Source organism: Phocoena sinus, chromosome 8 (genome assembly GCF_008692025.1).
Source record: "Phocoena sinus isolate mPhoSin1 chromosome 8, mPhoSin1.pri, whole genome shotgun sequence".
Lineage (NCBI taxonomy): Eukaryota > Metazoa > Chordata > Mammalia > Artiodactyla > Phocoenidae > Phocoena > Phocoena sinus.
In genome coordinates, this window is record NC_045770.1 from 57,525,156 (window position 1) to 57,541,856 (window position 16,701).

Here is a 16,701-nt window from a genome sequence, read left to right on the forward strand (position 1 = left end):
AGCACAGGAGGCATGGGTTCGATCCCTGGTCGGGGGAGCTAAGATCCCACATGCCATGGGGTGTGGCCAAAAACTTAATAAATAAATAAAAAGGAATTGCTGTAAAAAAATTAAAAAAAAGTAGGTGCCCCACAAATGGTTATTGAATGAGCAAAGGAAATTTAAGTGACTTGCTCGAGATTACACAGCAATTAATGGAGCTTAGATGAATCTAGTTCATCTGAACCCAGTCATTAGCCCAGCATCTACCCTGGTTAGATGGTTAATCCAGTGACTTCCATTTTCTACTTGATCAAACATGTTGACCCTAAGGCAGGCTGAGTTGTGCTGAGAGACCATGACGCTGCAAATGAGCCAGATGCACTGGCCACACCCAGGCCCCACAGCCTGCCGGAAATTGTCCAGGACTTAGCGGTCGTTTTATCTCGGAACTAAGAGCCTCCACTGTAGGATGTGGACTAGCCCATCAGAGCAGGTGTTCAAGGCTCAGGTCACTCCTGCTCTGTCTCCTCACTAGGAAAAGTCCCCTTAACAATGCAAGCCCCGCCCTTTCACCTTCTGGAGAAATTTTAACCCAACCATATAGAGGGGCAAGTTCAGGATAAACCACTATAGGGCAGAAAGTGAGAGGTGAGAGCAAAGAGCCTCAGCAGTGGTACACTGCTGTATTGTACTTTGGCTTCAGAGAACTTGAAACTGGAACTTTGCGTACCAGAGAACTAGCTCACCATGTGACATAGGAAACTTGGAGCCAGAACTCTGGGCCCTTGATGACGTCGCCCCTTAGGACCCTGGACGTCTCTTTTGACCCAGCCTCTGTAGAATGGTCATTCTTTCCACCACACTCCCTGGGAAGGGTCTGTTGGCCCACTTCTTATCACCAGGGCACTTTGACTTTGACTTTCTTTTCCTTCTAAGACAACCAAGGTATGTGCGCTTCCTCCCATATTCGAGATTCTTCCCGTGAAATCACCGAAGCCGAGGAACCAGACGCTGGCCCTGCCCTTCCCAGAGCTGAGGTACCTTAGCCTGGCCTACAACAAGGTGACTCTCTGATTCTCTACCTCTTTCCTCAGGGGCACAGACGGGAGGGTGGGGTGTGAGCTGCTCTGGCCTGAAAGCTAACCCTCCCGTTCCCTTCATCAACAGTATGCAGGCTCAGGAATTCTCAGGGTGGGGGGAAGCAGAGGGCATGCAGGCCAAGGCAGGAGTCCATCCATTCAGTCACAGATACTGATTTAACACTTAACATGTGCCAGGCTCTGTGCCAGGCACTGGGGATACAGGTGTGCAAAGAAAAGATTCAGCCTCTGAATCTGAAGACTGATACTGGACAAATAATCACAATATAAGACTGCTCAGTGTTATGAAGACATTCACAGTGCTATGAAGTATGTGACAGGGCAGGGGGTCTTACCTAATATTTGGGATCAGGGAAGGTTCTCTGCAGAGTGGTGTTTAAGCTGAGATGGGAATCAGTGAGTTTATTGAGATGAAGACTGAGGGTAGAGTGAAGTGAGAAATGTTCTAGCCTAAGGGAGCAGCAGATGTAAAGTCCATGGGACAGATTTAACATGTGTTTCCTTAACATGTTTTTGTTTTTTAATTAATTAATTTATTTATGGCTGTGTTGGGTCATCGTTGCTGCACACGGGCTTTCTTTTAGTTGCGGCAAGTGGGGGCTACTCTTCGTTGCGGTGCGTGGGCTTCTCTTGTTGAGCATGGGCTCTAGGTACACGGGCTTTGGTAGTTGTGGCACATGGGCTCAGTAGTTGTGGCTTGCGGGCTTAGCTGCTCCACGGCATGTGGAATCTTCATGGACCAGGGCTCAAACTTGTGTCCCCTGCATTGGCAGGCGGATTCTTAACCACTGTGCCACCAGGGAAGCCCCCCCTTAACATGTTTTATGTTAACATATTTTTCCAACAGCCATGTCCTATAAAACTTCCAGTAAGCCCCACTAATTGAGCCCTACTCAGGTGTGAAATGCAGGCAACTTTTAAGGTACTCTGCTTACATTCCTTCTGAGGCAAGTGGTTAGTACAGCCAGCCTTCCCGGGTGTTTTCTTCTAAGAGTTATAATTTTAGCTGTAACATTTAGGTCTTTGATCCTTTTTTTTGTGGTATGCGGGCCTCTCACTGCTGTGGCCTTTCCCGCTGCGGAGCACAGGCTCCAGACGCACAGGCCCAGTGGCCATGGCTCATGGGCCCAGCCGCTCCACAGCATGTGGGATCCTCCCGGACCAGGGCACGAACCCACGTCCCCTGCATCAGCAGGCGGACTCCCAACCACTGCGCCACCAGGGAAGCCCAGGTCTTTGATCCATTTTGAGTTAATCTTTATATATGGTGCGAGATAGGGGTCCAGCTTCATTCTTTTGTATGTGGATATGCAGTTTTCTCAAAACCATTTATTTTTTTAAATAAATTTATTTATTTATATTTGGCTGCACTGGATCTTCGTTGCTGTGCTCGGGCTTTCTCTAGTGGCAGCTAGCGGGGGCTACTCTTTGTTGTGGCGCGCAGGCTTCCCATTGTGGTGGCTTCTCTTGTTGTGGAGCGTGGGCTCTAGCCATGCGGGCTTCAGTAGTTGTGGCTCGCGGGCTCTAGAGCGCAGGCTCAGTAGTTGTGGCACACGGGCTTAGTTGCTCCACAGCATGTGTGATCTTCCCGGACCAGGGCTCAAACCCATGTCCCCTGCATTGGCAGGCAGATTCTTAACCACTGCACCACCGGGGAAGTCCTTCAACACCATTATTGAAAAGACTGTTCTTTCCCCATTGAGTGGTCTGCTCACCCTTGTTGAAAATCAGTGGATCATAGATGTATTAAGGGGCCTCCTTTCATTCTTTTTTTTTTTAATTTATTTATTTATTTTTGGCTGTGTTGGGTTTTCATTGCTGCGCGCGGGCTTTTCTCTAGTTGGGGCGAATGGGGGCTACTCTTCACTGTGGTGCACAGGCCTCTCATTGCGGTGGCCTCTCCTGCTGCAGAGCACGGGCCCCAGGCACACGGGCCTCAGTAGCTGCGGCACACGGGCTCAGTAGTTGTGGCTTGTGGGCTCTAGAGCACAGGCTCAGTAGCTGTGGCACCCGGGCTCAGCTGCTCCACGGCATGTGGGATCCTCCCGGACCAGGGCTCGAACCCATGTCTCCTGCACTGGCAGGCGGATCCTTAACCACTGTGCCACCAGGGAAGCCCCCTCCTTTCATTCTTGAAACTGGTAAGTTGTGTCTTTTATTGATCCAAAGTAGTTAGAAGTTATCCCTTTTATGGACTTAAAAAAAAAAAACCCACTAAGCTAGGTGCTGGTTTCTTTGGATTTCTCTATAGTCTGTTTTCCATTTCATTGATTTCTGCTCATAACTTTATTTCTGTCCTACTCACAATGAGCTTAATTGGCTCTTCTTTTTCTAGATTCATAAATAGTATAATATTAGATCATTGATTTAGACCTTTCTTCTTTTTAATATAAGCATGTACAGCTATAAATATCTTCTTTAAGCACTGTTGGAGCTGCATCCTACAAATTGCGTCTTGATTTTCATTCAATTAAAATATTTACATTTTTTTATGATTTCTTCTTTGACACTTGGGTTGTTTAGAAGTGAGTTGTTTTATTTCCAAATATATGGGGATCTTCTAGATAACTTACATTTGTTGAGGTCTAATTTAATTCTATTGTGGCCAGATAACATAATCTGTAAGATTTCATTCTTCTGAAATTTATTTAAATTTATTTTATGGTCCATCCTATATTCTAGCTTGGTGAACACTCTGTGTGCACTTAGAAAAAAAATGTATATTCTGCAGTTTTGGGGGATAGTGTTCTATAAATATCAACTAAGTTAAGGTGGTGTCACTCAGATCTTTTATGTACTATTGTTTTATGTGTTCTATTAATTATTGAGAGCAGTATGCTAAAATCTCCAGCCATGATTGTGGATTTGTTTATTTCTCCCTTTAGTTCTGTCAGTTTTTGCTGCATGTATTTTGAAGCTCTACCCTTGGGTACATATTCATTTAGAATTTTTATATATATTTGATGTGTTTATCCTTTTGTTACTATGATTTGTCTTCCTTTGCCTCTAATAATACTCCTTGTTTTAATGTCTATTTTGTCTGATTTTAGTATAGATGGACAGCTCTCTTATGCTTACTGTTTGCATGGTGTATTGTTCTTTCCTTTTACTTTCAACCTATTTATAACTTTGTATTTAAAGTGTATCTCACTGAGACAGCATATAGTTGGTTCTTGCTGGGATGCTGGAGCATTTTCTCAGCGTTCCTGCTCTATCCTCATCTTGCAGCTTTTTCTGTGTTCCTACCTCAGAGGGTTTATCTCCACACTCTTGTTCCTCCCCCAGCAGTGACTGCTTTCACTTGTTAGTTAGTGCTTGCTAGTCTGGTGGTAGGGTGCCAGTGGGAGGGCCCAACCCCTGTCTTAAGTAGGCCCTGGGTTCCTGTGTCTCAAGGATGTATCCTTCTCAGTGGTCCTACCCCTGTCCCAGCAGTAGGCGACTTCTAATGAAATGGGCCAGGTTGAATTCCTCCCCTACCACAGGAGTAGCAGGTTTTAATTTTTTCCCTCCCCAGATGCAGGGCCCTGGGCCCAACAGGGTTTGCTGACCTTCCTCAGCAGCTTAAGGCTTTTGTTCACTAGGGAGCAGGGTTGGCAGGGCTTCCTGCCTTTCCTACAATGGCAGCTGCTCTCCTCCTCCAGGCCTACACCCCAAGGAAGGCTTTCTCCAGTCTCCCTCACTGTGTCCAGTCTTTTGCCTACAAGTGGGCGTGAATTCCCCTTGTGTCTGCAGCTCTCAGGAGTTCTATTCTCCTACTGTAGCCCACACTTGGCCTTTAGCAATTCATTAAAAATTTTAGCTGACTTCTTAAATACTTAAATGCCACTCATCATCTTTTCCTCCCACGTTCTGCCACAGGTGAGCCAGGGTCCGTGTCCCATCCCTCCTTGGAGGTGCCCTACTTTCCTTAAATTTCAGGCCACTTGGTTGCCCTGAGACCTTAGCTCTCTGTTGCACGCAAGAAAAGTTGTGCAGGTGTAGGTTATTCAGTTTTTATATTGTTGTTAGGAGGCGAGCAGCAGTCTTTCCTGTTTTCTACATTTCACTTGAGTTTTTAAACATTTTTCTTTATGAGAGTTACCCCCTTACATATATCTTTTTGTCTTTGATCAGTTGTCTACTGCCAGAATGTAGGTTCTTTTGAGAGCTGTGACTTTGTTTTGCTTACAACTATTTCATCATCTTTTCAAATAGCACCTGATACATGTTAGGTGCTCAGTATGTTCGTGAGATGAATGAGTGATGTTCTGATCATGTCAAGGAGTACTCAGGCAACCTGTGTTGAAATTAATACTCAATTTATTAAAGTTAAAAATTTTAAAACCAGTTATGCCTTCAAACAATTTATATACATCTAGAATATTCACTTAGAAATCTAGTAATTTGTGTGCCAAAAGTAAAATAATCACTTTCACTCCACCTTTAACTAATATTTACTTACTTCATAAGTTTGACTATTAAGTTATATTCACCCTAACCCAATGAAAAATTGGGCAGAAATTTCAAGGTGTCATTGGAATCTGAATTTATTTCCAGGGGCATTAAACTCACCTTATAAGGAACAAGCTAACCTGATGGTCAAATTCTGCTTACAATAATCAGCCAGAATCCTAAGCCTATATCTTTCAGCTGGGACTTAATTTCACAGAAAATATGGCACACGTGCCCTGGGTATCTTTCAACTTTCCACCAGTATTTTTTTAAATAAATTTATTTATTTATATTTTTGGCTGCGTTGGGTCTTCCTTGCTGCGTGCAGTAGTTGCAGTGAGTGGGGGCTACTCTTCGTTGCGGTGCGTGGGCTTCTCACTGCGGTGGCTTCTTCTCTTGTTGTGGAGCACGGGCTCTAGGCGTGTGGGTTTCAGTAGTTGTGGCATGCAGGCTCAGTAGTTGTGGCTCACGGGCTCTAGAGTGCAGGCTCAGTAGTTGTGGTGCACGGGCTTTGGCGCACGGGCTTAGCTGCTCCGCGGCATGTGGGATCTTCCCGGACCAGGGCTCGAACCCATGTCCCCTGCATTGGCAGGCGGATTCTTAACCACTTCGCCATGAGGGAAGTCCCTCCACCAGTTTTAATTGTAACCTTCTTCAACTTTTTAGCTACCTGATTTGGATGGATGTAATTTTGCATCCTGACAAAATTAAATTCTCCATCTCCCATTTTGTGGTGACTGCTTCTTGACTACTTGATTTGCACAAAAGTGACTCTGCACCCTCTTTAACCATCATTATATAGTCATTTATCAACACGTTAGGTTTCTTTGTAGATTCATCTTTCTTCCCTCTTTTTCTACAGTCTAGATAAGAAGTCAGCAAAACTTTTTCTGTAAAAGAGACAGATAGTAAATATATTACTCTGTCACAACTAGTCAACTCTGCCCTTGTAGCACAAAAGGCAATACATAAGTGAATGAGCATGTCAGTGTTCTAATGAAACCTTATTAAACAGATAGGGACCCAGATTTTGGCCAACAGGCTATATCTGCTGACCCTGGTTTTTGTATATTCTTTGGCTAAGAGTGATACTTACATTTTTAAATGGTTGAAAAAATCAAAAGAAGAATAATACTTCATGACCCATGAAAATTATGTGAAATTCAAATTTCAGAGTCCATAAATAAAGTTTTGTTGGAAGAGTCACCACACTTATTTACTTATGAATTGTCTATGGCTGCTTTTGTGCTACAACAGCAAAGTTGAATAGTTGCAACAGAGACCGTATGGCCTGCAAAGCCTAAAACATTTATTATCTGGCCTCTGACAGAAAAGGTTTGCTGACCTCTGGTCTAGATGATCAAACGTGAAAGTCCTTCAAGGCCTACTTTGAGTCCCTTTTCTCCTCTTACTCTGTGTTTTCTCCCGAGGCTGGCTTCACATACCCATTGCCTATGACCAATGCTTCACAAACTTATAAATCCTTTATACCCGAGACCAGTGTATCTACTGTCTACTTGAATTTCTACTTGGAGGTCTAAAAGGCACCTCCAAAAACACATATCCAAAGTGAATTAATGATCTTATCAATTCAAAAATGGATGTTCTTCCATGATTCCATATCGTTGTCAATAGCTGAGTTACTTGAGCTATTGACTCCGTTCAGGTACTTGAGCCAAAACCTGGTTGTCGTCTTTGATACTTCTCTCTCCTGTACATCCCTCCTCCCCACCCATATCTAATCCAAGTCCTGTCAAATTTAAGTCTCCATATTTCTGTTTTTTATGGAATTATAGTTGATTTACAATATTGTGTTAGTTTCAGGTGTATAGCATTAGTGATTCAATATTTTTGCAGGTTATATTCCATTATAGGTTATTACAAGACTGAGTATAATTCCCTGTGCTATACAGTATATCCTTGTTGCTTATCTATTTTATATATAATAGTTTATATTTCTTAATCCCATACCCCTAATTTGTCCTCCCCTGCTTCACTCTCTTCTTTGGTAACCACAAGTTTGTTTTCTGTGAGTCTGTGTCTGTTTTGTATATACATTCATTTATATTATTTTTTAGATTCCAATATAAGTGATATCATACAGCATTTGTCTTTCTCTAACTTATTTCACTAAATGTAATATTTTCTAGGTCTATCCATGTTGCTGCAAATGGCATTATTTCATTTTCTTTATAGCTGAGTAATACCACCAGTTTACATTCCTGCCAACAGTATACGAGGGTTCCCTTTTCTCCACATCTTCTCCAACATTTGTTATTGGTAGACTTTTTAAAAAAATATTTGTAAATATTTATTTATTTATTTATTTATTTATGGCTGTGTTGGGTCTTCGTTGCTGCACGCAGGCTTTCTGTAGTTGCAGCGAGCAGGGGCTACTGTTCGTTGTGGTGCACGGGCTTCTCATAGTGGTGGCTTCTCTTGTTGCAGAGCATGGGTTCTAGGCATGCGGGCTTCAGTAGTTGTGGCTCACTGGCTCTAGAGCGCAGGCTTAGTAGTTGTGGTGCACGGGCTTAGTTGCTCTGCAGCATGTGGGGTCTTCCCAGACCAGGCTCGAACCTATGTCCCCTGCATTGGCAGGCAGATTCTTAACCACTGAGCCACCAGGGAAGTCCCATGGTAGACTTTTTGATGATAGCCATTCTGACAGATGTAAGGTGATATCTCATTGTGGTTTTGATTTGCATTACTCTATTAGCGATGTTGAGCATATTTCATGTGACTGTTGGCCATCTGTATGTCTTTGGGAAAATGTCTATTCAAATCTTCCGCCCAGTTTTCAATTGGATTATTTGGGGTTTTTTGATAATGAGTTGTATGAGCTGTTTGTATGTTTTTAGGTATTAACCCCTTGTTAGTTGAATCATTTGCAAATATTTTCCCCCATTCCACAGATTGCCTTTTTGTTTTGTCAGTGGTTTCCTTTGCTATGCAGAAGCTTTTAGGTTTTATTAGGTCCCATCTGTTTATTTTTGCTCTTATTTCTTTTGCCTTAGGAAAGTGATGCAAAAAAATATTGCTATAATTTATGTCAAAGAGTGTTCGGTCTATGTTCTCTTCTAGGACTTTTATGATTTCAGGTCTTACATTTAGGTGATTAAACCATTTTGAGTTTATTTTTGTATATGGTGTAATAGTATGTTTTTTTTTTGGCTGCGCTGTGCAGCTTGCAGGATCTTAGTTCCCTGACCAGGGATTGAACCTGGGCTCTTGGCAGTGAAAGCATGGAGTCCTAAACACTGGACTGCCAGGGAGTTCCCAAGAGAATGTTCTAATATATATACATATATATATATATTTACATGTAGCTGTCCAGTTTTCCCAGCACCACTTACTGAGGAGACTGTCTTTTTTCCATTTATATTCTTGCCTCCTTTGTCGTAGATTAATTGACCGTAGGTGTGTGGCTTTATTTCTCAGCTTTTTATTCTGTTCCATTGATGTATGTGTCTGTTTTTGTGTCAACACCATGCTGTTTTTGATTACTATAGCTTTATAGTATAGTCTGAAGTCTGGGAGGGTTATACCTCCAGCTTTGTTCTTTTCCTCGGGACTGCTTTGGCAATTCTGGGTCTTTTGTGTATTTTAGTATTATTTCTTCTAGTTCTCTGGAAAAAGTAATGGGTATTTTGATAGGGATTGCATTAAATCTGTAGATTGCTTTGGGTAGTATGGCCATTTTAACAATGCTAAAATCTTCCTATCCTCCAGCATGGGATATCTTTCCATTTCATTGAATCATCTTTAATTTCCTTCATCCATGTTTTACAGTTTTCCAAATACAGGCTTTCACTTCCTTGGATAAGTTTATTCCTACGTATTTTTGGCTGTGATTAAAAAATTTTTTTAATTGAAATATAGTTGCTGTACAATATTATATGTTAGAGGTGTACAATACAGTGATTCATAGTTTTTAAAGGTTGTACTCCATTTATAATTACTATAAAGTAATGTCTATATTCCCCGTGTTGTACAATATATCCTTGGAACTTGTTTTATACCTAATAGTTTGTACATCTTTCTTCTTTACACCTATATTGCCCCTTCCTCCTTCCCTTTCCCCATTGGTCACCACTAGTTTGTTTTCTATATCTGTAAGTCTGCTTCTTTCTTATTATATTCACTAGTTTCCTGTATTTTTTAGATTCCACAACTAAGTGATATCATACAGCATTTCTTTCTCTTACTTCACTTAAAATACCCTCCAAGTCCATCCATGTTGCTGCAAATGGCAAGATTTCATTCTTTTTTATGGCTGAGTATTAGTCCAATGTGTGTGTGTGTGTGTGTGTGTGTGTGTATACCACGTCTTCTTTATCCATTCATCTGTTGATGGTCACTTAGGTTGCTTCCATATCTTGCCAGTTGTAAACAATGCTGCTATGAACACTGGGATGCATGTACCTTTTCAAATTAGTGCTTTTGTTTTTTTCAGATATTTACCCAGGAATAGAATTGCTTGGTCAATGGTAGTTTTATTTTAAGTTTCTTGAGAAACGTCCATACTGTTTTCCACAGTGGCTGTACAGTTTACATTCCCACCAACAGTGCATGAGGGTTGTCTTTTCTCCACATCCTCTCCAACAGTTGTTATATTTGTGTTCTTTTTGATGACAGCCATTCTGAGAGGTGTGAGGTGATATCTCATTGTGGTTTTGATTTGCATTTCCCTAATGATTAGCAGTGTTCAACATCTTTTCATGGGCCTGTTGGCCATCTGCATTTGCTCTTTAGAAAAATGTCTTCAGTTCTTCTGCCCATTTTTTAATCAGGCTGTTTGGTTTTTTTGATGTTGAGTTGTATGAGCTATTTATATATATATTGGATATTAATCCCTTATTGGTCATATCATTTTCTCCTACTCAGGAGGTTGTCTTTTCCTTTTTTCAATGGCTTCTATTGCTGTGCAAAAACTTTTAGGTTTAATTAGGTTCCATTTGTTTATTTTTGCATTTATTTCCTTTGGTTTAGGAAACAGATCCAAAAAAATATTGCTATGATTTATGTCAAAGACTGTTCTGCCTTTGTTTTCCTCTAAAATATTACAGTATCCAGTCTTACACTTAGGTCTTTAATCCATTTTGACTTTATTTTTGTATATGGTGTTCGAGAACGTTTTAACTTCATTCTTTTAAGTTAGCTGTCCAGTTTTCCCAGTACCTCTTATTTGAAGAGATTATCATTTCTCCATTGTATATTCTTGCCTCCTTTGTCATAGATTAATTGATCATAAGTGCATGGTTTTTTTCTGGGCTCTCTCTACTGTTGCACTGATGTCTCTTTTTATGCCAGTACCATAATGTTTTGATTACATTGTAGCTTTGTAATATAGTCTGAAGTCAGGGAGCATGATTCGTCCAGATCTGTTATTCTTTATCAAGATTGTTTTGACTATTTGGGTTCTTTTGTGTTTCAATACAAATTTTAATATAGTTTGTTCTGGTTCTTTGAAAAATGCCGTTCATATTTTTTTGAATTTTAATATCCTTATTGGAGTTTAATTGCTTTACAATGTTGTGTTAGTTTCTGCTGTACAACACAGTGAATCAGCTATATGTATACATATATCCCTATATCCCCTCCCTCTTGAGTCTCCCTCCCACCCTCCCTATCCCACCCCTCTAGGTCATCAGAAGGCATCAAGCTGATCTCCCTGGGCTATGCAGCAGCTTCCCACTAGCCATCCACTTTGCAATTGGTAGTGTATATATGTCAATGCTACTCTCTCACTTTGTCCCAACTTCCCCTTCCCGCCCCCCCCCGTGTCCACTGATAGCTTGATAGGGATTGCATTGAATCTGTAGATTGCCTTTGGTAGTATGGTCATTTTAACAGTATTGATTCTTCCAATCCAAGAACACGGTATATCTTTCCATCTGTTTGTCGTCTTCTGTTTCTTTCATCAGTGTCTTATACTTTTCCAAATACAGTTCTTTTGTCTCCTTAGGTAGGTTTATTCCTAGATATTTTATTCTTTTTGATGTGATGGTAAATGGGATTGTTTCCTTAATTTCTCTTTATGATAGTGCATTGTTAATGTGTAGGAATGGAACAGATTTCTGTATGTTGATTTTATATCCTGCAACTTTACTGAATTCAGTGATGAGCGCTAGTAGTTTTCTGGTGGTGTCTTTAGGATTTTCTGTATGTACTATTGCATCAGCTGCAAATGGTGACAGTTTTACTTCTTCCTTTCCAATTTGGATTCCATTTATTTCTTTTTCATCTCTGACTGTTGTAACTAGGACTTCCAAAACTATGTTGAATAAAAGTGGCTAGAGTGGACATCCTTGTCTTGTTCCTGATCTTAGAAGAAATGCTTTCAGCTTTTCACCTTCGAGTATGATGTTAGCTGTGGGTTTGTCATACATGGCCTTTATTATGTTGAGGTACAGTCCCACTATGCCCACTTCCTGGAGAGTTTTTATCATAAATGGGTGTTGAATTTTGTCAAAAGCTTTTTCTGCATCTATTGAGATGGTCATATGGTTTTTATTCTTTAATCTGTTGATGTGGTGTATCACACTGATTGATTTGTGTATATTGAAGAATCCTTGCATCCCTGGGATAAATCCCACTTGATCATGGTGTATGATCCTTTTAATGTATTGTTATGTATTTGGATTGCTAGTATTTTGTCAAGGATTTTTTCATCTCTGTTCATCAGTGGTATTGGCCTGTAATTTTCTTTTTTTGTCATATCTTTGTGTGGTTTTGGTATCAGGGTGATGGTGGACTCACAGAGTGAGTTTGGGAGTGTTCCTTCCTCTGCAATTTTTTGGAATCGTTTCATAGGATTGGTGTTAACTCCTCTCTAAATGTTTGATAGAATTTGCTTGTGAAGCCATCTGGTCCTGGACTTTTGTTTGTTGGACTTTTTAAAATCACAGTTTTAATTTCAGTACTGGTAATTGGTCTGCTCATATTTTGTATTTCTTACTGGTTCACTCTTGGAAGATTGTACCTTTCTAGGAATTTGTCCATTTCTTCTAGGTTGTCCATTTTATTGTCACGTAGTTTATTGTAGTAGTCTCTTATGATCCTTTGTATTTCTGTGGTGTCAGTTGTAACTTCTTTTTCATTTCTGATTTTATTGATTTGAGTCCTTTCCCTTCCTTCTTTGATGAGTCTGGCTAAAGTTTTATTAATTTTGTTTTTCTTTTCAAAGAACCAACTTTTAGTTTCATTGATCTTTTCTATTGTTTTCTTCATTTCTGTTTCATTTATTTCTGCTCTGATCTTTATGATTTCTTTCCTTCTACTAACTTTGGGTTTTGTTCGTTCTTCTTTCTCTAGTTGTTTTAGGTGTAAGTTTGGGTTGTTTGAGATTTTTTCTTATTTCCTAAGGTAACACTGTATTGCCATAAACTTTCCTTTTATAACTGCTTTTGCTGAGTCCCATATGTTTTGGATTGTCATGTTTTCATTTTCATTTGTCTCTAGGTATGTTTTTAATTTCACCTTTGATTTCTTCAGTGATCCATTGGTTGTTTAGTAGCATACTACTTATCCTCCAAGTGTTTGTGTTTTTTACAGTTTATTTTTCTTGTAGTTGATTTCTAATCTCAGCGTTGTGGTCGGAAAAGATGTTTGATAAGATTTCAGTTTTCTTAAATTCACCATGGCTTGCTTTGTGGCCCAGCATGTGATCTGTCTTGGAGAATGTTCCATGTGCACTTGAGAAGAACATGTATTCTGCTGCTTTCAGATGGAATGTTCCATAAATATCAATTAAGTCAATGTGATCTAATGTGTTATTTAAGGCCTGTGTTTCCTTATTGATTTTCTATCTGGATGATCTGTCCATTGATGTACGTGGGGTGTTAAAGTCCCCCACTACTATTGTGTTACTATCGATTTCTCCTTTTATGGGTATTAGCATTTACCTTATATGTTGGTGTGCTCCTATGTTGCATGCATATATATTTACAATTGTTATATATTCTTGGATTGATCCCTTGATCATTATGTAGTGTCCTTCTTTGTCTCTTGTAACAGTCTTTATTTTAAAGTCTATTTTGTCTATATGAACATTGCTACTCCAGCTTTCTTTTGATTTCCATGTGCATGGAATACCTTTTTCCATCCCCTCACTTTCAGTTTGCATGTGTCTCTAGATCTAATATAAGTCTCTTATAGGCAGCATATATACAGGTCTTGTTTTCTTAACCATTTAGCCACTCATTGTCTTTTGGTTGGAGCATTTAGCCCATTTACATTTAAGGTAATTATTGATACATATGTTCTTACTGCCATTCTGTTAATTGTTTTTTGTTTCCATAGGTCTTTTTTTCCCTTTCTTCTTTTGCTTTCTTGTGATTTGATGACCATCTTTAGTTTTATGTTTGAATTCCTTTTTCTTTTTGTGTGTATATCTATTACAGGTTTTGGTTTGTGGTTACCATGAAGTTTTTGTATAGCAGTCTCTCTCCCTCTCCCTCTCTCTCTATATATATATGTAGATGTATATATATGTATATATATATGTGTGTGTGTGATTGTATTAAGTTGCTGATCTCAATTTCAAATTTTAGTGATCTGTTCTTCCGTACCACTATTGATTCCTTCTAGTGTATTTTTCGTTTCAGTTACTGTATTCTTCACCTTGTATTCTTCACCTCTGTTTGACTGTTCTTTATATTTTCTCTTTTTTGAAAAAACTTCTAACTTCTCCCTCTGTGCATCCATTGTCCTCCCAAGTTCTTTGATCACGTTTACAATCTTTACTCTGAACTCTGGCCTGCAGATTTTCTGATGAAAAATCAGCTGATAGCTTTATAGGAGTTTCCTTGCTGCTTCTTGTATTCTCTTTAATTGTTGTCATTTTAGTTACAATGTGTCTTGATGTATTCCTCTTTTGAGTTAATCCTGTATGGGACTCTCTGTGCTTCCTGAACTTGGATGTCTGTTTCCTTTCCCAGTGAGGCAAGTTTTCAGCTATTATGTCTTCAGTTGTTCTCAGCCTCTTTCTTTTCTTTCTGAGACCCCTATAGTGCAAATATTTGTGCACTTGATGTGGTCCCAGAGGTCTCTAACTGTCCTTATTTCTTTTAATTTCTTTGTCTTTTTTTCTGTTCAGTGGCAGTGATTTCCACTACTCTGTCTTCCAGCTCACTGATCTCTTCCTCTGTGTTATATAGTCTACTATTGATTCCCCATAGTGTTTTCATTTCAGTTATTGCATTCTTCATCTTTGTTTATTCTTTATATTTTCTAATTCTTTGTTTAAAAACTTCTAACTTCTCTCTCTGTGCATCCATTCTTTGTCCAAGTTCTTTTATCATCCTTATGATCATTACCCTGAACTCTTTCTCAGGTAGATTGCCTATCTCCACTTAGTTTTTCTTCTGAGGTTTTAGTTTGTTCCTTCATCTGGAACATGTTCCTATTTCACCTCATTTTGCCTGTTGCTGTTTTTATTTTTATGGATTTGGCAGGTTGGTTCTGTTTCCCGACTTTGGAGAAGTGTCCGTTTGTAGATGTCCTGTGTGTCCCAGCAGTACACTACCCTCTCATCACCAGAGCTATGTATGCTGTGTGGATCTTTTGTGGCAGGCTGACTGTGTGTGAGCATGTGGGTGGTCTGCTAGACTTGATTGGTCCCCGGTCCTGTTGGTTGCCAGATCCTGCCTTGTGTGGAGGCTGCCTGTCGCTGGTTCATAGGACCCAGTCATGAGGTGGCTGACTGCAGAACCTTGGCGTGCCCTGGGTTCAGCTTACTGGTGGGCAGAATAAGGGTCCAGGAGACCTCAGTCTATTGTGTGTCCACTGGTGGGTGAAGGAAGGTTCTGGGGCTAGTCCTGGACTACTGGTGGGCAGAGATGTTTCCTGGGGTCTGGTTGCAGGGTGCAGAGGTCCTAGAGGTGGTGTCAGATTGCTGGTGGGTGGGCCGATTCCTAACACAGTTGGTTGTGGGGTCTGGGGTATCCTGAAGTGCATGTCGGCCTGCTAGTGGGCAGGCCAGGGCCCAGCCATTCCCAGGGCAGGATATGGCCTCTTAGTGGGTGGGCTGGTTCTGCAGGCTGCAAGGCTGTGGTTTTCTTGTGGCTGGTGTCTGCCTGCTGGTGGGCAAAGCTGGGTCTGACACTAGACCAGGTTCTCTGGTGGGCAGGGCCACGGTCCGGCAGGGCCACGGTCCAGCAGGTCCCAGGGCAGGGTCTGACTTGCTATTGGGCAGGCCATGTCTGCAGACTGGGGGGCTGCGGTTTTCTTATGGCTGCTCTCTGCCCACTGGTGGGTAAAAATGTGCTGAGGCTAGAGCAGGATCCTTGGAGGGTGGGGCTGGGTACAAGGGATTATGGGGCTGGGGCCTGTCCACTGGTAGGTGGAGCTGGTTCCTGGGGCCTCAGGTCTAGTGCCTGCACCCTGGTGTATGGGGCCAGGTCCTGGGCCCTCTGGTGGGCAGGGCCATGTCCAGGTGTGGCTGTGGGCTCAGGGGTTCTTAAGGCAGCCTGTCTGCTCATGGGTAGGGCTGTGTCCTTTCCCAGTTAGTTGCCTGGCCTGAGGCCTCCCAGTACTGATGTCTACAGACTGTTGAACCAGGGCATCACTGCATCCTGGGACTAATAAGCTAGAGGAAGGATTCTAAAATGGCGCTTGCCAGCACCAGTGTCCACATGGCAGAATGAGCTCCCCAGATGGCTGCCACCACCGTGTATGTCCCCAGGGTGAGCTCCAGTTGCATCCTGCTTCTCCAGGAGACTTCAAGATCAGCAGATGGGTCTAATCCAGGCTCATACCAAATTACTGCATCTGCCCTGGGTCCCGGAGTGTGAGATATTCGTGTGTTTTACGAGTGGGGTCTCTATCTCCCCCAGCCCTCTGGGACTCTCTAAAGTAAGCCCTGCTGGCCCTCAAAGCCAGATGCTCTGAAGGCTCATCTTCCCAGTGCAGAAGCCCTGGTCTGGGGAGCTCAGTGTAGGGCTTGGACCTCTCACTTCTTTGGGAGAACCTCTGCAATTGTCATTTTTCTCCTGTTTGTGGGTTGCCCACCCAAGGGTATGGGACTTAACTATGTTGCAACTCCACCCCTCCTACCCATCTCATTGTGGTTCCTTCTTTATATCCTTAGGCATAGAAGACCATTTCTGTTAGCTTCTGGTCCTTTTCATCAATGGCTGTTCCGTAAATAGTTGTGATTTTGGTGTGCCTGTGAGAGGGGGTGAGCTTA

General features: G+C 41.4%; 1 protein-coding gene across 10 annotated transcripts in view; it reads left to right on the forward strand.

Moving 5' to 3' along the window:
* XRRA1 (X-ray radiation resistance associated 1) overlaps positions 1–16,701 on the forward strand; it is a 103,390-nt gene that overhangs the window by 71,719 nt on the left and 14,970 nt on the right. For 8 of the 10 annotated variants that reach the window (XM_032640573.1, XM_032640574.1, XM_032640572.1 and 5 more), the window contains one exon: positions 919–1,044. The exons of the other annotated variants lie outside the window; for them this stretch is intronic. In XM_032640573.1, coding sequence (XP_032496464.1) covers positions 919–1,044 — 126 coding nt within the window. The remainder of the gene's footprint in view (positions 1–918; positions 1,045–16,701) is intronic. 10 annotated transcript variants of the gene reach the window in all.